Source organism: Kryptolebias marmoratus, linkage group LG20 (assembly GCF_001649575.2).
Source record: "Kryptolebias marmoratus isolate JLee-2015 linkage group LG20, ASM164957v2, whole genome shotgun sequence".
Lineage (NCBI taxonomy): Eukaryota > Metazoa > Chordata > Actinopteri > Cyprinodontiformes > Rivulidae > Kryptolebias > Kryptolebias marmoratus.
In genome coordinates, this window is record NC_051449.1 from 25,097,796 (window position 1) to 25,122,788 (window position 24,993).

General features: G+C 39.5%; 1 protein-coding gene across 3 annotated transcripts in view; it reads left to right on the plus strand.

Annotated features, from left to right (window-relative positions):
- The window catches only part of LOC108250828 (acyl-coenzyme A thioesterase 11-like), a 51,100-nt gene extending 31,695 nt beyond the window's left edge, over nt 1-19,405 (plus strand). For all 3 annotated transcript variants that reach the window (XM_017440887.3, XM_017440889.3, XM_017440888.3), the window contains 7 exons: nt 5,301-5,356; nt 5,467-5,533; nt 13,521-13,604; nt 13,713-13,846; nt 16,505-16,672; nt 16,753-16,876; nt 16,957-19,405. In XM_017440887.3, the coding sequence (XP_017296376.1) occupies nt 5,301-5,356; nt 5,467-5,533; nt 13,521-13,604; nt 13,713-13,846; nt 16,505-16,672; nt 16,753-16,876; nt 16,957-17,181 (858 nt within the window). In that variant the 3' untranslated portion in view covers nt 17,182-19,405. The remainder of the gene's footprint in view (nt 1-5,300; nt 5,357-5,466; nt 5,534-13,520; nt 13,605-13,712; nt 13,847-16,504; nt 16,673-16,752; nt 16,877-16,956) is intronic.
- Nucleotides 19,406-24,993: the final 5,588 nt, after the last annotated feature.

Sequence of the window (24,993 nt, forward strand, 5' to 3'; positions counted from 1 at the left end):
AAGCTCGTGACCATAGATGAGGGTAGGAACGTAGATCGACCGGTAAATCGAGAGCTTCGCTTTTTGACTCAGCTCTCTCTTCACCACGACAGACCGGTACAGCGCCCGCTTCACTGCAGACGCTGCACCAATCCGCCTGTCGAGCTCTCTCTTCATAAAAAACATATATATTTATTCTCTAATTTTAATTTACATGTTTATATCCTCATACAACACCACAGCTCCTCCCTCAACACCCTGTCATATGCTTTTTCTAAATCCACAAAGACACAATGAAGTTCTTTTCGGGTCTTTCTGTATTTCTCCACCAACATCCTCAAAGCAAAGCTGGTGTCTATGGTTCTCTTCCTTGGCATAAAATCATACTGCTGTTACCAAATAGTCACCTCTTGTCTAAGTCTAGCTCCCACAACTCTCTCCCAGATCTTCATTGTGTGGCTCATCAGCTTAATTCCCCTGTAGTTGCTACAACTTTTTACATCACCCTTGTTCTTAAAGATTGACACCAACACACTTCTCCTCCATTCCTCAGGTATTTTCTCACTCTCAAAAATGCCACTGAATAATCGAGTCAAAAACCTCACTGCCATCTCTCCTAGAAGTTTCCATCCCTCCACTGGTATGTCATCAGGTCCAACTGCCTTCCCCTTCTTCATCCTCTTCAAAGCTTTTCTGAACTTTATCCTCACTAACCTTTTCCACTTCTTGGTCCACAGTTTCTATGGCCTCTGTTCTTCTTTCCCTTTCATTCTTTTTATTCTTTAGCTCCTCAAAATGCTCCTTCTTCCCATCACACTCTCCTCACTTGTTACAACTTTACCATTTCTATTTTTAACAATCCTATCCTGCTGCACATCTTTTCCAGCCTGATCCCTCTGTCTTGCCTGTCAATACAATTCCTCCTTAGTGTCCAGCCTCTTGTACAGCTCATCATACACCTTCTGTTTTGCATTTGCTATCTCCATCTTTGTCCTACGTTGCATGTTCCTATATTTCTGTCTCCTCTCTTCAGTCCTCTTGCTGTCCCTTTTCTTCCTGACTAACATGTTCTTCTGGATGACTTCCTGCACTTTACTGTTCCACCACCAGGTCTCCTTTTTATCTTTTCTCTGTACAGATGACACACCAAGTACCTTCCTACGTGTATTTCTAATCACTGTTGCTGTAGCAGCCCAGTCATCTGGGAGCGCTTTCTTACCACCCAGAGCCTTTAACAACTCCTTTCTGAACTCGTCACAACTTTCTTCCTTCTTAACTTCCACCATTTGGTCATCTTCTTCACTACAACAGTCCTCCTACACACCACCATCCGATGCTGTCTGGCCACATTCTCCACTGCCACAACCTCACAGTTCACTATCTCCATCAGGTTACCTCTTCTACACAGAATGTAGTCTACCTTCGTACTCCTGCCTCCACTCTAAGAGGTCACCCTGTGTTCCTCCCTCTTTTGGAAATAGGTGTTAACTACAGTCATTTTCATCCTTTTGGCATAGTCCACTACCATCTGTCTTTCCTGGTTCATTTCCTTGACACCAAACCTGCCCATCACCGCCTCATCTCCTCTGTTTCCTTCACCACTATGTCAATAGAAAATAGAAAGCCTTTGTTGTCATTATACACAGCATACAAAGTATGCATAGTACAGGTAAGTAAGTAAGTAAGTATAAATGTATTTGTAAAGCACATTTCAGCAGCAAGGCATTCAAGGTGCTTTACATCATAAAAACATCAGTAGAATTACATTACAATCATCAAAAACATCATTACAATCATCCAAAAAATATTTTTTTATTATTTATATTAAAAATATTTTTGTTCAGAGCAATTGAATTTGTTTGCAGACTACTAATCAAAGGCAGCTCCAAACAGGTGAGTTTTCAGCCTTGATTTAAAGGAATTTAGTGTTTCGGCTGTTTTGCAGTTTTCCAGGAGTTTGTTCCAGATTGATGGTGCATAGAAACTGAATTCTGCTTCTCCATGTTTGGATGGATGTTCTGGAGGGTTGATTCGATGATATTAAGTCTTTATTGTATTGTGGTGCGAGATCATTCAGTGATTTATAAACTAATAGAAGTATTTTAAAGTCTATTCTCTGAGCTACAGGGAGACAGTGTAGGGACTTTAAAACCTTGGTGATGTGCTCTTTTTTTCTGGTCTTAGTGAGAACACGAGCAGCAGCATTTTGGATCAGCTGCAGCTGTCTGATAGATTTTTTTGGCAGACCTGTGAAGACATTGTTGCAGTAATCGAGACGACTAAAGATGAACGTGTGCATAATTTTCTCTAGTTCTTGTTGTGACATTAGTCCTTTAATTCTGGAGATGTTCTTCAGGTGGTAGAAAGCCGACTTTGTAACTGTTTTTATGTGTCCCTTAAGGTTCAGGTCGGAGTCCATTACTACACCCAGGTTTCGGGCCTGATCACTAGTTTTTAGCTGTAATACCTGAAGCTGTGCGCTGACTCTTGATCGTTCCTCTTTAGGTCCAAAGATAATAATTTCAGTCTTGTTTCTGTTCAGCTGGAGAAAGTTTTGGCACATCCACACATTGATTTGTTCTAAGCATCTATTCAGTGCTTGGATAGGTTTAGAGTCACCTGGTGACATCGTAATATAGAGCTGTGTATCATCTGCAAAGTTATGGTAACTAATGTTATTACTTGTTATAATCTGGGCTAATGGGAGCATGTAGATATTAAATAGAAGGGGTCCCAGGACTGAACCTTTGGGTACTCCACATGTGACTTCTGTTCACTCTGAAGAGAAGTTGCCTATTGATACAAAGAAGTTCCTGTTGTTTAGGTAGGATTTGAACCAGCTGAGTTCTGTGTCTGAGAGTCCGACCCAGCTCTCCAGTCTCTCTAATAATATATTATGGTCAACAGTGTCAAATGCTGCCCTGAGGTCCAGTAGAACCAACAAAGCCGGAGTAACACACTAACACAGCACAGGTCAGTAGGCTCTCAATGGTGGAATGATAGAAGGTCACCAGCAGACTTAAGTGTAGTTGCTCCTTCCTGAGCACCCTCGACTACATTCCGTGCTAACTCCTCCTAAATGGACCACTCCTACTCCATTTCTCTTTCTATCCACACAGCTTAAACCCTGCCCCAATGCTGCGAGCCTTTCTGCCCTTCCACTTGGTCTCTTGCACACATAATACATCTGCCTTTCTTCGCTGCATCAGGTCAGCCATCTCTCTACCTTTGCCTGTTATTATCCCTACATTTATAGTCGATACCCTCAGTCCTACACTCTTGACTTTCCTCTTCTCCCTCTGTCTCCTGGCACGTTTCTCTCCTAGTGGTCTTCTACTAACAGTAGCACAATTTCCGCCGGCATCCTGTTTGTAAACAGCACCGGTGGCAGTTGTTGTTAACCCGGGCCTCGACCAATCCAGTATGGCATCACTTGGATGAACTCGCGTGTTAGTTTTGGCAAAAACATTTTACGCCGGATGCCCTTCCTGACACAACCCTCACCATTTCCCCCGGGCTTGGGACCAGCACAAGAGATACACTGGCTTGTGCTCCCTAGTGGTTGGTTTTATCATTAATTAAGTGGTGCCATGTAAAAATGTAGAAGTAATGTAGCGTTCTTTCACACAGTCTTCTGTTTTTGAGAAATAATTTTTTTATACGGCTGTAATACAAAAAAACCCCAAAACCTTGTTTGACTGGTCATTAGCCTAGCCTGAACAAAGACTTCTGAACTTTGCTCTATACTCTGAGATCTATGACTGATGTCATGACTGATAAGGTCCTAACTATTGATTACTATTTGGTAGAACATCACTTCAAAAGTGACCAGACTACCCCTTTATGACTTTATAGCTTCCAGAACAGCTCTCATACCTTCTTCATCTTTTGTCCCTGTTCATTGCTGTATACCTGTTTTTGGTTGTTGTTGGGATTTTTTAATGGAAAGAAAGGAACTTTTCTCTTATATGACTTTGTAGAAACTTACATTTCAGCATAGTTGAGGCAATTTAAAGCTTTGTCGCTCCTCGGCAGAGTGCATTATCTTTTAGTTGCCATTATTCTTTTTTTCCCTAACTTAAATTGTTGAGAATGTAACATAAAATAACTCAAAATGCACCAAATGTGATGGTTGAATCAAAGTAAGCCTGCGGCACTTTCAAAATCATTCAAAATAAATGAAGCATCCAGTCTTGCAAGGACCCCTACACAAAATCATTCTCAGATATTGAGATTTCTCCTGATCAGTTCTGCCTGTTTTGAGCTCATGTCAGAATGAGCAGTTTTAGGGCTACGTCACTTTTATGCAAATAAGCTGCTGTTGGCCACGCCCCCCAACTCAATGTCCCGTCTCAAAACATAAAAAGTCTCTGAAGGATTAAACACTGCAGATCTGATGCACATTTATATTGTTATTAGTTCAAACTCTGAGGATTCTGACTTTGGAACAGGGGCACTTAGCGGATCCAAACCGACATTTGTAGAGTAGGAGAGCGGCAATAAGTGGGTCTGAAACCCGACCGGTAGCGGATTCGGGACAGCGGCAATCAGCAGGTCCAAACCCGAAAAGTGTCCGGATGGCCGCCTGGTAAAGATAATTTTATTTCTTTTCCAAAATTTTCTTGTCTTTTATTAACATAGTTCTAATGTTAGTTTAGACAAACATGCAGTGACTTTAACAGAGACGTGTTTCTGGGACAGGTGAGCTGTTCAAACTACAACTTTATTTGGCAATATCGCAGGGACAACACCATCAAAACTAAAATGAAGCGACACAGCTCTGTTCTCTGTGACTGGGAGAACATAAACAGACACACGTTCTATACTGCAGCCGACACAAAACATTATCCTTTTCCAGCAGACATTGTTCAGCAGTAAAACCAGCAGAATCTTCTTGTAATGAAGTGGGCGGAGCTCCACTTGGGTTGCTAGGTGAGGGGCTGGGCTCGGTTTGGGATTGCTAGGTAACGGGATTGTGGCGCAACAATCCCAAGGTTTTTGAAACGGGTCGCTTTGCAGACACCAGAAAACATTTACTTAATGTCAAAAAATGGCTGGGTGTTTTTTGTTTTTTTTTTGTGCTTGGGCTGTTTCTAGAAGCAGTAGATACACAAATGGAAATACAAAAACATGCAAAAAGTGAATTTTGCATTATAGGTCCCCTTTTAAAAAAGCTCCAATGCGCTCTAGATTAGAGAAAAATAACTCGTTGACATCATCATGTGATGAGTTTCAGACTGACTCTGCCAGTGTTAGAGACCCAGTCATGAAAAAATGAGGCATTTATTTCCCTCTTGTATGTGTTTGTTTTTCATTTATAGGAAGGCGAGAGAAGGTTTCAAGAAGCAATAGCCAGAAAAAAAATCAGATTGGACAGGTGAAATGTTTGGTCACTTTTTTTTAAATAGGACAGTAGTCTCTAAATATATTGTTTCAGTATCATGTCAGTTAAAAGTGCATCAAAATACTTTGTCTTTTGTTTTTCAGGAAGTACATAATTTCCTGCAAACAGAGTGAGGTTCCTTTGTCTGTTCCGTGGGATCCCAGAAACCAGGTAGGGTTTCAAAACCTCAAATATTAAATATTGTCATTTTTTCTCAGATTATGGTGTGCAGTGTTTTTTTTGTGATCAAATATTTTTATAATGCATCTTCAGTAGTAAGAACAATAGAACATAACAATATAAAGAGTGTAACTAGGACATATAAACATAAATTAAAGGCGCTTGCATACCACTCAAAGTGGTGGTGCTTTGCCTCCAGAAAGCTATCACACTAGAGCAATCCAAACACAAGTATAAATGATATTAAGTGTGCATACGTCACAATTAGGAGATGTAATCATTTTCGTAGCATGATATTTCCTGGGGGTTGGATACATTCTGTGTATTAATTTAAAATGTATAAGCAGGTGGTCAGGGTTTTTAGAGGTGTTATGTAGAGTCTTCCCCACACTGTGTTCCAGTCACTTTCGGCCTCTACCGCAGGAGAGAGGTCCCTTCCCCATAAATTTTCTAGCGACAACCGTACACGGGGGTCTGAAATAAAATATATATATATATTTAGAAACAGTTCTGTGTGTTTGGCCATGTGGGGAAGTAGTTCATGCAGGGGAAGGGTTAGAAAAGGTATACCCCATAGAACGCCATATGCCTTCATGGCCGATTTCAATTACAGATTAAGTTATACTCTGCTCATATGTCACTAGAAGCACACAGGCCATCATTATTAAAATCGTCATTGACACCTTATCCCTCCACTGTGGGAAAAAAGGGTTTTTTCCAATAGAAAACAAATTTAGTTGTAGGAGAGTGTTTGTGCCATTTTAGGTAAGCCTTTGTGTAATTTGACACTGCTTGGGAAGTACTGAGCAAATAAGAAATTATGGGACCAAGGTATATTTTAACTTTTTTGGGAGGTATGTTAGAATACACTAGATACTGAAGCCTGTATGATCGGGAGAGATTCTCTTCAATTGGTTTACTGGAAATAGAGGCCTCACAACTAGACCATACAGACAGAGGTCAAAGTACAAAAGACCAAAAATACATCTTGAGGTTTGGTAAAGCTAGCTCAGCCAGTGTCTTATCTAACTGTACTGTTTTTAGTTTCAATTATGGTCTCTTCCCATTCCATATGAATTTAGATATGAGAGAGTGTAGTTCTTCCCAGTAATCCTTTGAAGAGGAATCATTGAGGAATACAAATTTACACGGAGTACATCTACTTTAACTATTGATACACATGCTTGCAGAGAATTTGGGAGTTTAGACCACTGTTTTAAATCTTTCTCAATAAAGTCAAAAGTGCTTTGAAAGTTATGTGATGCTGTGTGGAATATAGTGGACGAGATGTTTATCGCAAGGTATCTGAACTGGCTCGCCACCACGATAATAGATGACAGAGGCTTAGCTGATTTGGCTGAATTTAGATGTAGCAATGAGGATTTTGTCCAGATAATTTATATCCAGAAAGTAAGCCAAACAGATCAAAGGTGGATAGTGAATGTGGTAAAGAGGATCCTGCGTCACTAAAATAGAGTAGAATATCATCTGCATATAATGATATGCGATGTTCAGTATCACTGAAAGAGACAGGGAGGACCAAGGGATGTTGTCTATGTTTTCTGGGCCAATAGCTCGAGAGAGGGCAAATACTAATGGGGCAAGGGGAAAGCCCTGGCAAAAGCCCCTTTGTATGGGAAACGGGGAGGAACAAATATCAGTGTACACCATTGCAGAAGAGTTAGCATACAAAACCTTTATCGTTTGAATAAATTGTGAGCCTAATGTGAAATTGCTAAAGTAGCCCAAAGATAATCCCACTCCAGTCTGTTGAACAGAGACAAGCCTGAGCAGGTGAAATCAATCACATTTCCTGCATGAATAATGTGTAGTAGACAGTACATTATCAGATGCCAATCTGCCCTTTATAAATCCGGCCTGATCATTATGTATCAATTTAGACAAATATCTTTCGAGTCGTACAGCAAGCACTTTACCAAATTAATTTCACATCCCCCTTTAAAAGAGACAAGGGTCTCTAATTACTGCATTGGGCAGGATCCATATTTGTTTTAAGAAGTAATGTGATTATTGCAGCATTAATACTGGGATTAAAAGCACCTTTGTCAATTAAAGCATTAATCACATCCAATAGTAGTGGGCGGAGTATGTCCCAGAAGGCAAGATATAACTCTGGTGGAATACCATCCCAACCTAGGGATTAACCTTTTTTTATAGTGACAAGGGGTTTTTTCAACTCTTCTAACATGGTGGAAGCACTGTTTTTCTGAATCTTGAGTAGTCAGAGAAGGAAGCTCAACATCCTGGAAAAAATGCTTGCAGATGTCTGTATTCAACAGTACTTCAGATTAATAAAGGGCAGAATAAAAAGTTTTGAATGCCAAATTAGTTTTACATAGTTCAGTTTTTTTGTCTTCTTTTTCACAGGGTTCAGTTAAAGTCTTAAGGCCAATAGATGGCTCGGTCTAGATTCATTGAAGTAATTTTTTCTAGTTCTGTGTAATAAAAATTCAGCCCTCTATCTCAATAATGAGTTCAGCTCGGTCTGAGTTGCTGATATTTTCCCCAGCAATGTGTGCCATCCTGGATGAGCTGCACTACCTGAGCCACTTGTGTGGGTTGTAGAGTCCGTCTCATGCTACCACGAGTGTGAAAGCACCGCCAACATTCAAAAATGACCAAAACATAAGCCAGAAAGCATAGGTACTGAGAAGTGGTCTGTGGTCCCCACCTGCAGAACCACTCCTTTATTGAGTGTGTCTTGCTAATTGACAATAATTTCCAACTGTTCTCTATTCCATTTGCACAACATCATGTGAAACTGATTGCCAATCAGTGTTGCTTCCTAGGTGGACAGTTTGATTTCACAGAAGTTTGATTTACTTGGAGTTATATTGTGTTGTTTAAGTGTTCCCTTTATTTCTTAGAGCAGTGTGTTTTAGAGTTGTCCTTATTTATCGTGGATGTATATGCCTGCCTTAAGATTTTGAAGAATTCCATTTTGACTGATTGTGATTCCCGTACTTTACAGTTCTTATTATAATGTGCTCGCATCTGCAAAAACCTAAAAAATCTGATCGGTCTAATGAATGTTTGGATTTTATATTTTGGGAACTTTGTGGTATATTCTTGTGTGTGATAAGTTGTTTGTCCCTTTTCTATCCAAGCTTGATATTGTTTATGATATCTATTAGGTTGGAATTCGATATCATAGGCGCACCACCTGAATATTTTTAGCATATTTTTAATCTCACAGTTTTTGACTACATTCTGTCATATTTTTAGTGTGTGAGCCTTATCAAACCTTCGTCTGCGATTGCCGACTGCAGTGGAAATTTCCATTGTCTTTCATTTGGCTTTATAATTCTGATTACACCAATGTAACACTGGAGTTACTTGTGAAGCATAATGATAGAGTTTTGCAGCCCCCCCCCTTCTTAACTTAACTGTAATGCAGTGTAACGGATTCTTGGTTTTTTACCCTGCCATATAAAACGTGAAATCCACTTATCCCATTCCTTAAACTGGTTGTCGTTAACATCTCTTGGTAGTATTCTGAATACATAAATCAGTCGCAGTAATATGTTCATTTTTACTGCATTTATCCTTGATTTTACGTTTAAAAGGGGAATCAAGTTCCACTTGTGCAAGTCCGATTTTAATTTCAATTAACTAGCGATAATTTTGTAAGGTCTTTGTCAAAATTATTCCCAAGTATTTTAATGAGTTTGCCTCCCAATCTAGCTCATATTTATCTTTTAAGAAATTAGGTGCAGTAAAATTGAAAGTCATAATCTGTGTTTTTAATGTTTAATTTGTACCTTGAAAGTTTTCCAAAGGAGGACAGTGTACTCATCAGTTTGATAAATGACTTCTCAGGGTCTCCCAGAAAGACTAAAACATCATCTGCAAACATTGGGACTTTTTGTTCTTCTCCTGCCACAGAGACACCCCTAATTCCATCACTCTGCTGCAGTAATTGGCCAAGAGGTTCTATATATAAGGCAAATAACAAAGGCAACCCTGCCTAGATCCCCTCCATAAAGTAATTGGGTTTGATAAATTCCCATTTATCTTAATTCAAGCTCTCGGTTTGTTATATAATGCTTATATTATTGCTATAAAGCTGTCTTTAAATTCAAGCTTTTCTAGTACTTTGTATACGTCCATCTGACCGAATCAAACGCCTTTTCTGCATCTAGTCTCACCACCATTGCCTTAGTATTTGTTTCAGTTATTTGCCTTATTATGTGTAAAGTCCTCCTTATATTATCCTGTCTGCCTTTGATGGATGAAACACGTTTGATCTAAATTAATCAGATCTGGTAGTATTTCTTTCTACTCTACGGGCTAGGATAGGATAAATAGTTTGTAGTCTAAATTTAGTACACTAATAGGTCTGTAATTACTACAGTCTTGTTTGTCTTTTCCTTCTTTTGGGATGACTGAAATAATTGCTTCCCTCCAAGATGGGGAATTTCTCCATTTTATTGGACCCAATTAAAAGTGTTTAACATGAGGGGAGATAATTCTTGTTTGAGAATCTTATACCACTCGTTATAACCATCCGATCCTGGGGTTTTTCCTAACTTCAATTTAGATATAGCCACATTCAGTTGTCATTGTTATGGTGTCAAAAGAGTCATTTTGGGTGCTCTCTTGGATTTTTATTAAATTTTGTTTCCACCACATTAGTGTGGGGATTTTCAACTTTAAAAATAGTATTTTCCATTCTATGTTTCCGTAGCTTGTATGCTAGGAGTCTCTACGATTTCCCACCAATTTTAAAATATTTCTGCTTCAGAAAGACTAATTCTCCCTGGATATCCTGTGTATAATTTTATCAATTTCACTTTGTATTTTTCTCATCTCTTTTTTAACATTTGGGTTTGTCGTAGATATAGCTTCAGTTGGCAATTGCTTTAGATTCTCCTGTAAGTCTGTTAGTTTTTGCCCCTTTAATTTTTTTAAATGGGAGGTTATAGAAATAAGCTTACCCCTAAGTACTGCTTTTAAGGTATCCCACAGGATTGGCTGTGATACTTCTCCCTTGTTCTTTAGTTGTAGGTAGTCTTTAATCTCTTTCTTAATTTTCTCTTTTAATTTGGGATCATTTAAAATATTGGAGTTTAGTTTCTGTAACCCCCTTAAGGGCTAAACATAAAGAAATAGTCTATTATTGAATAAGTAGAGTGGGAAAAGGAATAGTGAGTGAACTCTCTGCTTCTTGGGTACAATTCCCTCCAAACATCTATAAGTGAAGTGAAGTGAAGTGAAATTTATTTATATAGCACTTTTCAACAGCAAGGTCGATCCAAAGTGCTTTATAACAGAAACAAAAACAGAATCAAATACAGAGCAATCAGGTACAGAATCAAATATAGATAAAAACATCAAAATAAAATATAGAAATACAGAAATAAAAAAACATATTTCATTTAGATTATACATGATTGATGTAAGATAATCTAAATAAAATCATGAAACTAAACATATTTAAACATGAGCTAAGACAGTCAAAATAGTAGCTAAAATAATCTAAATGAAATCATGATGAAGTTAAAACTGTGTTTTGTGATATTTAGCGTGTTTGGATTTTATAGTTAGGGTGTCATTTAGACAGGGACAGACAGTGAGGACTTTGTTGATGAACTAGGTGAGCCATTGTTTTTTTTTAGAGAAGGATTACTGGAAACAGAATCACATTTTGTCTATCTCCCTTCCAGCCAAAATAATAACAAGAGACAGATTCAGATTCATATTTTGGAAGCATATTTTGAGCATACATCAGAATATATTTTATAACTAAATGATCGTGCGTGAACAGGATATAGAAAATGACCAAAACTAAGACTGTGATGTGCCCCTCTGCCTTGTTTTGGACAGAAACTGTTTATATGAGTGGCCCAAAGGATTTATGACAATTTATTAGAACTCCTGATTGTTTGGTCTAAAAAATGCCTAAGAAATTATCAGCATTTTATTGGAGAAAGTCTATATAACTTTGTTGTTTACTTAATTTGTTCATGTGTTTATGAATATTACTGATTATATTTGCATTCTAAGTGGTAAAAACATTTCATTAAGTATGTTTGTGGTTTTTATAGTAAAAAACCAGAATTTTCCACTTGGATTTTATGTTTTTTGTGTGATTTTAGGTCTGTTGTGTTAATACAGTAGGTCAAAAGTAAAATATTACTTGAAAATCACACTTGGGAGGTGTGCTGAAAAAAAAATTGACTCCAAACATGGCAGGTTAAACCACTTTTAGGGTGAAATATGAAGGAAATTTAAAATAGTCCAGAAACGTCCAGTTTCACCCTCGACCCCAGAGGGTTAATTTTATAACCAGATAGTGAGCCGAACAGATCAAAGATGGATATTAAATGTGTTACCAATATAGAGTAAGATATTGTCTGCATATAAAGATATGTGATGCTCAGTGCCCTTGACTGAAATAGGAAGAAATGAGGGGTGTTGTCTGATTTTCTGGGCCAGCGATTCGAGGGAGAGGGCAAAAAGTAATGGGGAGAGGGGACAGCCCTGGTGTGTGCCCCTTAAAATGGGTAATAGAGAGGAACGAGTATTACCAGTATACACCATCGCTGACGGGTTAGCATAGAGAACCTTAACCATTTGGATAAATTGTGGACCTAGTTTAAAATTGTCCAAGGTGGCCCAAAGATAAGGCCGTTCCAGTCTGTCAAACGCTTTTTTGGCATCAAGAGATAAGACAGAGCATGGGGAATCCAGGGAATCCTGACGTGTGGTCAGGGGAGGCAAGTGAGGCAGAGACTCACCTGTCATCATGACAAGAAAAAAAAATGATAACATAAAATGAATATTAACATTTGTCCACTGATCTTTATGTATGACTAATTTTCAAACATTTTTATAGTCAAAATCGCTGAAATTGCATATTTCCTGTTCAGATACAAGGGTGAAACGCGAGGTGCGGCAGCAATGAGCCGAGCCTCTGAATGCGCAATCCATCACAAACTGCAATTGTCCCGTGCCTGTTGCCGTACCGCTGCATGTCGCCAATATAATGGTTTATATAGCCTGATTTTCCACAGTCTGGCTAATGTCTTTAACCATTTACGTTTAATGTTTGTTAGTAACATATTTAGTTTTGCTGAGGGGACATAAAACCGCGGTGAAAAGGCACAGGGAGAGGCAGGCAGTACTCTGCCGCACTGAAGGGGGCGCACGTGAGCCAACGGGAGCTTGTTGCTGCTGTCCTTTCACGCAGAGGCCAGTGAGAGTCACGTGCACTGCTGCCAGCCGTTAATTGTTAATTGTAAAGTTTTTTTTCTTATCCTGTCTTTAATACGTACCTTACGTGTGTGAGAAAGAGAGGGACTGTGTGTGTGTGTGTGTGTGTGTGTGTGAAGAACGCTGGTGAGATATGAAATAACCAGTAGCCAATTGAATAAGCTACCCTTTTGGGTTTATATATTAAATCTGACTGTAAAGGAGTCAGTGCCTCACCAACCATGAACCTCACCTCACGTCACTGGGGGAATCAGTTGTCTTTGCTGCGTGAATGATGTGTAGCAAGCGCCGTAGATTGTCAGATGCCAATCTGCCTTTTATAAATCCGGTCTGATCATTATGTATCAGTCTAGGTAAATAGCTTTCAAGCTGCATTGCAAGTATTTTCGCATAGAGTTTGACCTCCTTGTCAACTCTTCTAACGTAATGGAGGCACTAAGTTTTTCTAAATCCTGATCAGCAAGCGTAGGAAGCTGAAGATTCTGAAAAAAAACAAAATTCATATTTTTGAAGCCAGGGGTTTCAGTTTAAAATGACCTCTGGTGTTTATTTATTGCAGCTAAATATGTTACAATGCATTGAATTTGTGCCACTTGTAGATAAACACCACACTAGCATTTTGTAATAAAGGGTTAACATTTAATTTAGCTCTGTAAGTGAGCGGTTACCTAAAAATGAGCCCAGTGTCAAACTTAATTGTTATTGTTACACTAATATGTGTGTTTTTTGTTCCTGTGCACAGGTATATCTCAGTTATAACAATGTCTCAGCTCTGAAGATGCTGGCAGCTAACAATAACTGGCGCCTTAGCACTGAAAAAAACAAGGTTGGAGGTTTTTTTTTTTTTTGTTTGTTTGTTTGTTTTTCATTTTTATTGGTATTAGAGTTTGTTTTCTTTTCAACTCAAGACCTAAATGTGATTCTTTGATTATAGGTTCGTCTTTACACCCTGGAGCAGAAGTCCACGCTGAGTTTCAGGGTAGAAGCAGAGGTAGAAATTCCTGCTTACAGAGCTTTTTCCCTGCTGGCTGAGCTGAGCAACAGAACAAGTTGGGACACACATTACAAGTAATGCTGACGCACTCGTACAGAGGTGTACACACTGTGTAAATACAATGTGCTACAGTTATGGGAAAAGGAAACTACTTTTATTCAATTCTTGGGTTTTTTATATAAGGACATAATCAGGATATAATACAAATAATCTGATCTTTACCAGATTCTGACCTCAAGTTGAATAAAAGCACACAAAGATTCCACCATGTTATTATTGAACAAAGCCAAAAGGTGTGTGTAAAATTAAATACACCTTACGATTCACATTTTCAGCTCTCTTAAGGTCCCACCACAGATTTTCAATCAGATTGAGGTTCTGGACTTTGACTGGACCATTGCAACATCTTTATTCTTTTCTTTTTCATACATTTTTCACCCAATTTGGTCCAAGCTTCCTATCAGCTGTTGGACAGATGGCCTCACATTTGACTACTAAGGAGTTCATGGTCCACTCAATGCCTGCAAGGTGCCCAGGTCTCAAATCATCAGCCCTTCACCACCATGTAGCAAAAAAATAAAATAAAAATGAGGTGGACATTGGTGTGGCCTACACTGTCTGATTCAGTATAGTACAGGGAACATGTAGATACAGGGCTTTAAATTTCATGACTTAAGGTTTAGAAGTTACAGGACAAAATGCAAAAACGTCGCTGCTAACATTCCCTGTGGGTGAACATATTTGAGTATTTTTGTGAGCTGCATACACAAGCCCTAGTTACCCCCAAACTCCTTGCGGTTTGTGCCACAGTATGAGTTTTATTTATGAAAGAAAAAATAAATATAGAATAACTATCTACTAGAACAGACGACTGCAACCTGTGGCTGTTTTTTATATTCAGAACCACAACGGGAAAGGCTAATTGTAGCAGATCTCGTCTAATTTTCTGCAGTATACCAATAAGATTTCTGTATCAGAATGATAATAAAACAAGGAACAAACATCAATCAGTCAGCCTCTTCATGCTACACCTGATATGAGAAACTCTGGAAATAAAAGTGGACGCCTTTCATTTTCACATGACTGTACATCTTATAGATCATCAGACATTACAGATGTTGGCCAACTTGTAATCTTTTTCAAGTCATCATAAACTTATCAGAATTATACAAACTTATAATCATGATCTTCAATGAATGCAAGTTTGTCTTAAATCCAAAGTGCTGTGAAAAGGTTGTCTGTTTCTGCTTTCTAGTTGCATTTACAGGTTTTAAATCAGTAAACAAATGTTAATAAAGACAACATCAGTAAATACAAATGGCAGTTTTTAAATGATGATTTAACTTATTATTTAAAAAAGTAACTCCCCTGTGAAAAAAACAGACAAAAAATAAATGTACTGATTAGCAAAAGGTCAAGCTAAATAAATAATACAAGAAATCTGAAGGTGTCAGGAACGGTGGAGACTAAGGCGAACCCAGAATGCAGACTCATAGTAAGGGGGGAAAAAGAAAACTAATTTATTAAACTAGAGAATAAACAAAAACAAAAATGCTGACGTGGCAGCAAACAAACAAAACCTAAATTTAAATACAAACATGGAACCGACAGAAACCAGGAACACAGCACGACGGTAACTAAACAGACTACATCAAACAATAGACAACTAACACAGACAATGGACCAGCAGAGTGTGGAAGGCAATGACCGGGTTTTAAAGACTGAGGATAATTAGGTAAATGGAGACAGGTGACGTGATTACAAAGTGGGGACAGGTGTAGGTGTGGCAGGGAGATAAAGAGAGAGACTGAGGAGCAAATGAAACATGAAACAAGAGACAAGACAGAAACCAAGCAAACCAACAAACTAAATAAAAACAAAAACCATAACACAGAAAAAACCCAAATCACCACAGAAGGCTGTAAATGCCCACCTGTCTCATGTCATTATTACATCACATAAACATGAGAACAAACACATCAGACAGACACTTGTTCTTGTTTTGTCTAAACAAACAAAAAAGTAACTCAGTAAATGGTTTCCCTAATTTTAAATACAGGACAGTTTTCAGATAATCTTCACATCGCTAAACAACATAGTCCATAATTAACTGAAGTCATCAGTAAGACCATTACATAATTTGACTCCCAGAACGGATACACAGCTAACATATATTTAACATTAATTTGGACTGGACAACTTTCAAATATAAAAAACCCTCATAAATGATATTGTTCTCCTCTTAATTTAAAAAGACTGAATAAAACCAGGAACATTATTATTTAGATTACATACAAACTTCATTGTCTTTAAAAACTAAATATCTGTTAATTTGAACAATCTGGAGTGAATGAAAAGACTGTTAGTATGTTAATTATAAGAGACTTTGTGTATTATTTTTAAAGCTCTTTTTTGAAGTTTAATTGTTGAGTCTAGATTTGTTTTCTATACATTTCCCCAACTTTTAACACAATATAACATATAAGGCATTACAAGAAAGCTGTAGACTGAAACGACAAGAGTGGACCCTCATCATCATTTAAAAACTGCATTTTGTATTTACTGACGCTATCTTTGTCTGATATTAACATTTATTAGATGATCTGAAACATTTAGATGTGGCATCAAAAGCAAAAACAGAAGAAATTTGTAAAGAGGTCAATAGTTTTTTTCAGCTCTGTAAATGATATCATTATTTTAAACAACAAACTTAATGCATGTTCTAAAACCAGACAGTGCGAGCTGATTCACCGCGTGGACGATGATGACTTTATTTATCGCGTGGTAACACCATCAGTGCATCAAGGTGTGGCCGGATCCCCCACCTCATCCAGTGAGGGAGAAGGGATTCTCCAGGATTTTATCTTGTTGACTTCTACAAGGAAGCCGTGTGGCAGTGGGTCAGTAGATGGAAAGTGTCACTGAGGTCTTTAGGCAGTCAAGGTTTTTGCTCACTTCCTGTTGTGTTTTCTCTCCTCAGAGACCCTTATGTTGTTGCTCTGCGCTCAGTGTCTCTGGTTAGTCATCCTCCCCTTGAAGGATGTAACAGAGGAGAAGTTCTTTGTGCTGGTTTTACCATACTGGAAGCTAAAAACATGTCACTGGTGAGAAAAATAAGGTTAAACATTTATTTTTATTCTTTTTAACACATAATCTAATAATGTAATTGTGCTCTTTTGATCAGATCACCTACTATAACCAAGCGTCTCCAGAGGTCCTTCCTTACATCTCCACAGATATTGCTGGGCTCTCCTCCTCTTTCTACCACACGTTTTGCTCCTGCAGCCAGTACCTGACCAGAAACAGACTGCAGCATGCCTTGGAGGAACAAGCTGACAATGATGAACCTATAGGAGGAAATAAGACTCTGAGTGGTCTGTCAGAGGCCCTCCACAGCACTCAACTGTAAACACACTTAAGGTGCACTTAAAAGCCTTCAATTTTCTCAAAAAATGACAGTGTGCCTTATAATCCGGAGCGCCTTATATGTAAGAAGTCGTAATGTTTTAGTCCGACTTTGGTAAACTACAAAGCTGCACCGCTTGCAGCATTAAGGCTCAGTTATAGTTGTGCTTTGTAGCGGACCTGAGCCAATGGTGGAGGTGTTTATACTTGATGCTTATGTCAGTGCATTATGCTCCAAAAAGACGGGGCTGTTTTGTTTCGCTTAATGCATCTTATAGTCCGGTGCGTTTTATAAATGACAAAAGTTCGGAAACGGACCCTTCATTGACAGTGCGTCTTGTAATCCAGTGCGCCCTATTGTGCAGAAATCCAATACTTGTTTTTCAAAAAAACTGTAATTTTTAAATTAAATTCTCAGCAGAGTCAAGAACTAAAACTGCCAGGTTGCTGTTTACGCTTCCCTGTCACATTTTGCTTTAAACCCCTTACTGCCTGAATGTATTTACAATTTAAAAAATTTATATATTATTTGTTTTTGCTGTCAAGCAGATGCTATATTAAGTAGAACGTGTGAGCTTAATTATAATGCATACAATAAATACAAGTTTAAGTATAATGCAAGTTAGCTATATTACACATGATTGGGTATAATGGGGATTAAACACATTTTCCAGTCTCAGGTATGTAAAATATTTTACTGATACTGCTATTGTTGAAATATGGTTTTGGACTTTAACTACATCATAGATTTTTTTCCTACAGTTATTGTTCCTTCATCACATTATTTCAAATACTGTCTAAAAAGTGATTTTGCAGTATTCAGTCTCCCATGGCAAACTGGCCTCAAGGGAGGCATCAGACCAAGACCATTAAAAAATCCTTGATGAAGAAACAACACTTGTATAAGGATACTTTGCATGGAATATGGAAACTTGGGCACCCTTGGAGCCAGGCCTGTGGGAAGAACTCGCTAGCAAGCATTAAGTGGTCAAGCCTTTGCTCATGAGGCTCGGCCAGGCCAAGGCTGAAAGAGAGACAGGATGGCACCTTCATGTGGGTCCACCACCTGTGAGGAGGACCATAGAGGTTTGCTGCAGTGCAAGCAAGGTGGCAGGCAAGAGAGGGTCCCTGGGGGTGCAAATTCTTGGTGGCATAAACTAGCTCTAGGGATGCAAAATGTCTCCTCTCTGGCGGGTAAGAAGCCAGTTCTTGTGTGTGAGGTTGAGCAATACCAATATAGTTAGGCTCACCTCTACACATAGCTTGGACTTTGCAACCCAACTACTGGAGAGGGGTTGGACTCTTTTCTGTTCCGGAGTTGTCCAGGGAAATAGGAGTTGGATATGTGTGATGATACTCACAAGCCTCTGGCTGAGCCCCTCTGTGTTAGAACCTTCCCTCCTGCAGCTCAAAGCTGCAGAGATGTAACCCTCTTGTTCACTAGAGAAAACCCTGAGTGTTGTTTGTTCTTATTTACCAAACGTCCGTTAAGATTACCAGTTTTCTTGGAATCTCTGTACGATGTCTTGGAAGAGGTCCCATTTGGGGATTCTTTTTTCTCCTGGGTGACATCAATGATTGAATTATCTGAAAGAGGGTGATTGGAAGCAATAACCTCCCTGATCTGAACCTGGGTGGTGTTCTGTTATTGGAATTCAGTGCTAGAAATAGGTGGTCCAAAACGAGCACCATCTTAAAGCACAGGTGGTCCATAAGCATACATGGTACCAGGCCACATTTAGTCAATTGTGACATCAAACCTTCAGCCCTATAGCTTGGGTATTCAGGTGAAGGGAGAGGCAGCGCTGTCAACTGATCACCACCTGGTGGAGAGTTGGATCTGCTGATAAGGGAGGCTGCAAGACACATGTCTTTGAAACTTTAACTCTCCAGTCTGTGTTTTGTAGATCCTGAGAATGCTTATGACCATGTTGGTTGGGGTCATAACCAACATGACCATGGTTGCTTTTAAGGACTATCCGGTTTGGGAAACTCAGACATTCATCTCTGTTTTTTAGGGTCCCAAACCCACAGGAGCCAGACAGTCCGCTTCTAGCGGAACAGGGAACCCTATTGTTTTTGTACAGATTTCTCATTATTATTCTTCTCCACTAAAACACGTTGGCCAGAAAAACAAGAAACTGCTGCAGAAAAGCCAATCAGGCAGTCTGATAAAAAAACCATACTGCTACTAAGACAAAAAAAAAAAAATAATATCCTCCGATACCTAGGAGGTCTTTTCCTCTGTGTTCTGTGAATCGTGCTCTATTATGCGAGTTGTTAAAAAAAAATTGTAGTTATGCTAATTAGTAGAAAACTTGTGAAATATGAGTAACCTATTTTCGTTAACTCCTCCCAAGGCTCAAAGCCAATTGAAGCAAAACTTTATGTGGTACAACTGGACGACCGGCTAACGAAACGATGTGAAAGGATTTTTTTTTTTAAATTGTCGGGTTATGAATTATGCGTGAATAAAAAAATGGCTTCCGCAAAGAAATGTTTATTAAGCGTTACTTAGGAATAGTTTCAAATTTATTGATAGTTTTTATAACAGTGGTGCTTAAGGCCGAATTAAGGGTTTCTCTCCATTTTCAGCCTGATCCAACACTAGGGGGGGCTATAAGTAGGTAAAATTTATGAAATGGCTGAATGGATTTGCATGAAACTTGGTGGGTATCTTCAGGATACAACCCTGAAACTATGTTATCAATATGGTAATGATTGGTCTAAGTGGGTGTGGCTTATGTGCAAAAATGAATGTGTAGCCTTTAACATTTAGAAAAATTCACAAAAAAATCACTTGTTGAATTTAGAGGGCTAAGACTTACAGGATATGTTCCTTGCGTAAACCCTAAAAGTGCTGATCAAAATTCACAGTTTATTTATGAAGTTTGTAAGTCAGTAGCAGCAGTAGCAGCTCTGACTCTGTTTGTCTGAACAACTTGAAATTTGGCACTCTGTTCAGATCTAGCCTAACTACAAAGCACAAGAAATATCCTTCAGATTTCAGTTCCCCCTTGTGTTTAATAAATTAATAATTATAAATGCTAACTGACATGGGCAGTTTTTATTTTATTTTGAAAAACATTTTAGACTATGAAGGATTGGAAATTTGGGCAAATCATGGACATGATAATGGTCATCTGTGAATATTTTGGGATTTTTTTGAGGCATTATGGATTTTTAGCAAATGTTTCAAAAAATATCAGTTTGACTAGCACTGCTACGATGAAGGTTAACAATTTCTTGTACAAAAGCCACTGAGTGTAGAGATTTCATAAAGTGCAAACATTATTTCACATATACACCCGGTGATGTGAGAATATTTGGGAAATTTTATAATAAAGTTCAAGTTTTTAATGATTTTTTGGGGTTTAAGGTAGCAATTTTTCATTGAGAATGCGATTCATCCAGGAACATAGAAATAAAAGAATATTATTCCACATGTAGGCATGGTCATTAGTCAATATTTTGGTAATTTTTTGAAATTAGAATTTTTTAAGAATATTTATGTCAGGATCGGTGGTGGCAACGGTGGTGAACACAGAGAGCAGACTCAAACTTATAGCTATAAGAAAACTAATTTATTAAATCAAAAACAAAAGCTGATGAGGCAGCGAAACAAAAACATGAACTAAATCCAGAACCAAGGCAAGGACAAAATCAACAGAAACTGGACCATGGGGGATAACAGGCAAGGAAACGAGAACAGAGCACCAACGAACAATGATCCAGCAGAGAGGTGGAGAAAGTGACCAGGTTTTAAGCACAGAGGAAGATTAGGTAAGTGGGCACAGGTGACAGGTAATCGTTGCAGACAGGTGGAGGTGGGCGTGGCAGGTAAACGGATGACAACCGGGGAGAAGTGGATGATTACATAAACACAGACATGAGGGACAAAGACAGAACTAAACTCAGGCCCACACAGAAAACTAAGAATAAAACAAGAACCACAAACTTAAAAATGAAACACGAAGACAGACTGTAAAAACCCAAATCCCGACAGTACCCCACCCCACTCAAGGAACGGCTCTAGACGTCCCAAAACGAAAACCTAGCACGGGAGGGGGGTGGGGGAAAAACAAAAACACAGGATGGCTGCCAAAAAAATGACCAGAAAACAGATTGGGGAAAAACACAGGTACTCAAAAAATAAACCAAGGTAAAGGGACTAGAGGTCTGGCAGGCAGCCTAGGTGCCGTCCGCTGCAGAGCAAGAGGTCTGGTGGGCGGCCTGGGCAGACCCTCGGCGGAGCGAGGCATCGACCGGGAACCTCAGCGGAGTGAGGCATCCACCCAGACCCTTGGCGGAGCGAAGTGAAGCGCCCTACAGGACCCTTGGCGAAGCGAGGCGTCCTCCAAGACCCTTGACGAAGAGAGCTGAATCGAGGCGTCCTGCCGGATCCTTGGAAAAACAGGTTCCAGCGAGGCATCCTGCCAGACCCTCAGCGAAGCGGCCTCAAGGGAGGTATCGTCCAGGACCCTTGGCAGAGCAGACTGAAGTGATAAATCGTCCAGGACCCTCGGGGTGTCCCAGAAGGCTTGAGGGCGTCGTCATCGCCAAGAGTGAGAGGTAGAGTGAGAGGCATCGCCGCCGACCCCCTTGGAAACACTGGCAGGTGGAGAGGCGTCACCTTCGTTGACCTCCACGGAGACACGGCGAGATGGAGAGTCGTCGCTGCCGACCCCCACGGAGACACTGAGAGGTGGGGCGTCTCCAATGATCACCACGAAGACAAAGGAGGGTGAGGCGTCTCCACCGACCCCCACGGAGACACTGGAAGGTGAGGCGTCTCCACCAACCCCCACAGAAACACAGAAAGGAGGGGTGCCACATCCGGAGGCAGACTTGGCAGACACTGAAGGCACTGCAGGCGGCGCTGGAGGAACTGAGGGCGCTGCAGGTGATGCTGGAGAGACTGAAGGCGCTGCAGGCGGCGCTGGAGGGACTGAGGGCGCTGCAGGCGGCGCTGGAGGGACTGAAGGCGCTGCAGGTGATGCTGAAGAGACTGAAGGCGCTGCAGGCAACGCTGGAGGGACTGACAGCACTACAGGTGGCATTCGAGGGACTGAAAGCGCTGCAGGCGGTTCTGGAGAGACTGAAGGCGCTGCAGGCAATGCTGGAGGGACTGACAGCGCTGCAGGCGGCATTCGAGGGACTGCAAGCGCTGAAGGCGGTTCTGGAGAGACTGGAGGCACTGCAGGTGGATCTGGAGAGACTGGTTTGGACTTAATGGTTCCGGCTGGCTGGAGTGACTCGAGGGAATTGGATGTGTTGATTAATTGTCCTTTTAACTGGGTTATAACAGAAAAGATGCTGGAGTAATGTGGCAGACTGAGGAGACCTGGGCGGGACAGGAGGATCTTTTCAATGAGAAAACAGGTGGCGAGGTTGTGTTTGGGGTTGGGGTTTGTAGCAGTTAATGTAAGTAGTCTATTGATTTGGGAGGAGATGTATTATTTGATTTATTTGGCTCATTGTGGTATAAAATTACACTTAACATTTTTTTACTGAAACAACATTGGAACTAGGGACATTGAAATACAATTATATGATTCCAAATGTACACTTTACTATCTGAGAATATTTTGGTAATTATTGATTTTCCATGAATTTATTTACTTGGCCATGTGTGACATAAAATGGCATTGAACAATTTTCTATTGAAAAAGCATTTCATCTAGGGACTTGGAGATAAATGCATATTGCAGATGTAGACTTGATCATCTGAGAATATTTTGTTTTTTTTTAATGAAAAATGGATTTTATATAAATTTATTTATTTGGCTGTGTGTGGCATAAAATGGCTGTTAGCTTTTTTGACTTAAACACTACTGAAACTAAGAACTTTGAAATATAATAATATGATTCCACATGCAGACATGACTATCTGAGAATATTGCAGTAATTTTCAGACGATTAAGAGATTTCTTAAGAACTTATAACATTACATCTTATTGAACACCTTTAAGGAGTACGCACCATCCTGAAAACATTCGACTCGGTCAGCTTGCTGAGAGACGCAGTGAAGTCAGGCTGGCAGGATGTTGGGAGTGGAGTGTGCCGAGAGGGGCGGAGCAAGTGGCCGACTTGCTGGGAGGAGCTTGGAACCCATTGATAACTGCTTGCAGTTCTAGTTACAGATGATGTTGTTCTGTTGGCATCTTCATGCCACGACCTGAAGCATGCACTGAATAATGGAGGCGTATGTGAGTCCAAACTCTACTTGTGCAAAATAAAATATAAATTCCTTACTTGGAAATAATAGAGCATCTCAGTAAATTGTGTAAACATATGAGTTTGTTGGATATTTAACTAACTTGCTGAACAATTGAAACTTTCTCTAAAAATTAATAATTTCATTTTCTTGTAAGTTTTATAAAAGCCTTTCTGTCTATAATTCTCAGTGTTCTCAGAGCGACATATTTTTACAGAATGCTTTATGGCAATAACTCGTGATAAAATAATGTTTGCAAAACTTTGGTTTCTGTTTTTTCCACATAGCAACTTGCCTCAAATGTGTTAAAATGTTTTATTTTCTAATGGATTTCAGAGAAAGACCAGCCTTGTAGGTCTGGAAGTCAGCAAAATGGTAAACTGGCTAGCAAATTATTAAAGCAAACTGATTGATGTCTGTTCCTTGTCTTATTATCATTTTGTTACAGAAATCATATTCATATAGAAAATTAAACAAGAGAAATGCTACAATTAGCCTTTCCTGTTGTGGTTCTAAATATAAAAAAATATTTCTGTTATTTTCGGACAAAGCTGCATTTGGCCACAGGTTGCAGTCATCTGTTCTAGTAGATAGTTATTCTATATGTGTATGAATTTCAAAAATATTCATCCGTTTTTGCATTTTGTCCTGTAACTTCTAAACCTTAAGTCATGCAATTTAAAGCCCTGTATCTACATGTTCCCTGTACAACTGAATCAGACAGTATAGGCCACACCAATGTCCACCTCATTTTTATTTTATTTTTTGCTACATTGCAAAAATTGCAAAGCCTTTTTCTCACCTCTCAAAGGGTAAATCTAAAGAACGTTAGCCGTGGTAAACGTAAAGAACAAGTAGATATTTTCAAAAATGTGCAGGTTATGCACATGCAGTTATTTATTTTTAAAACTATACAAGCTAAATAGACGAAATTCAACCTGCTTGTGGGGGAGCAAATTTCACATTCGTGGAACACAATTGGCAAATATTGAGCCATATGCAGCACTATGATCCCCAAAATGTTGTTTACACAAAAATGGCTATTTTGATCTTTAGTGGGGTCGCGACATGCTGGAAGAGAGCGCTCGGGAAAAGCTAAAGGTGTTCCAGCAGCCAGGCAGCGAGGACGTCGCTACGGATGAATAATCTTCCTTATTTCTATCGAAGAAACATTTGATCACCTCACAGAGAAAACTTCAGGCCAGCTGATTAGTACCATTCAGAGCGTTAAGGGGTGGCTGTCGCTGCACAGGAGTATGGTGAGGACTGTGACCCCCCCCCTTCATAACGGGAGTGATGAAGAATCGATGCAGGTGACTCTTAAATTAACCTTTCCAGTTTCCTTTCTTTAAGTAGGCAACTAAGTGGGGGCCCCACGTAGTGGCAGTTTTCCCCTACACTAAGAGGAATAAAGGATCCTCTTATTTGGAAGACCTGTTCATTGTTATGACAAGTTCTGTTTTTATGTATTTCTGTTCTGTGTATGTTCCGAGGGCTAGGAGTGTTGTCACGCAGGTGGAAAAAAACATGTTGGTATTTAGAGGCTATGCAGTATTATAATATACAGACTTTGAATGTGAATGGTATAAAAAATCTCAT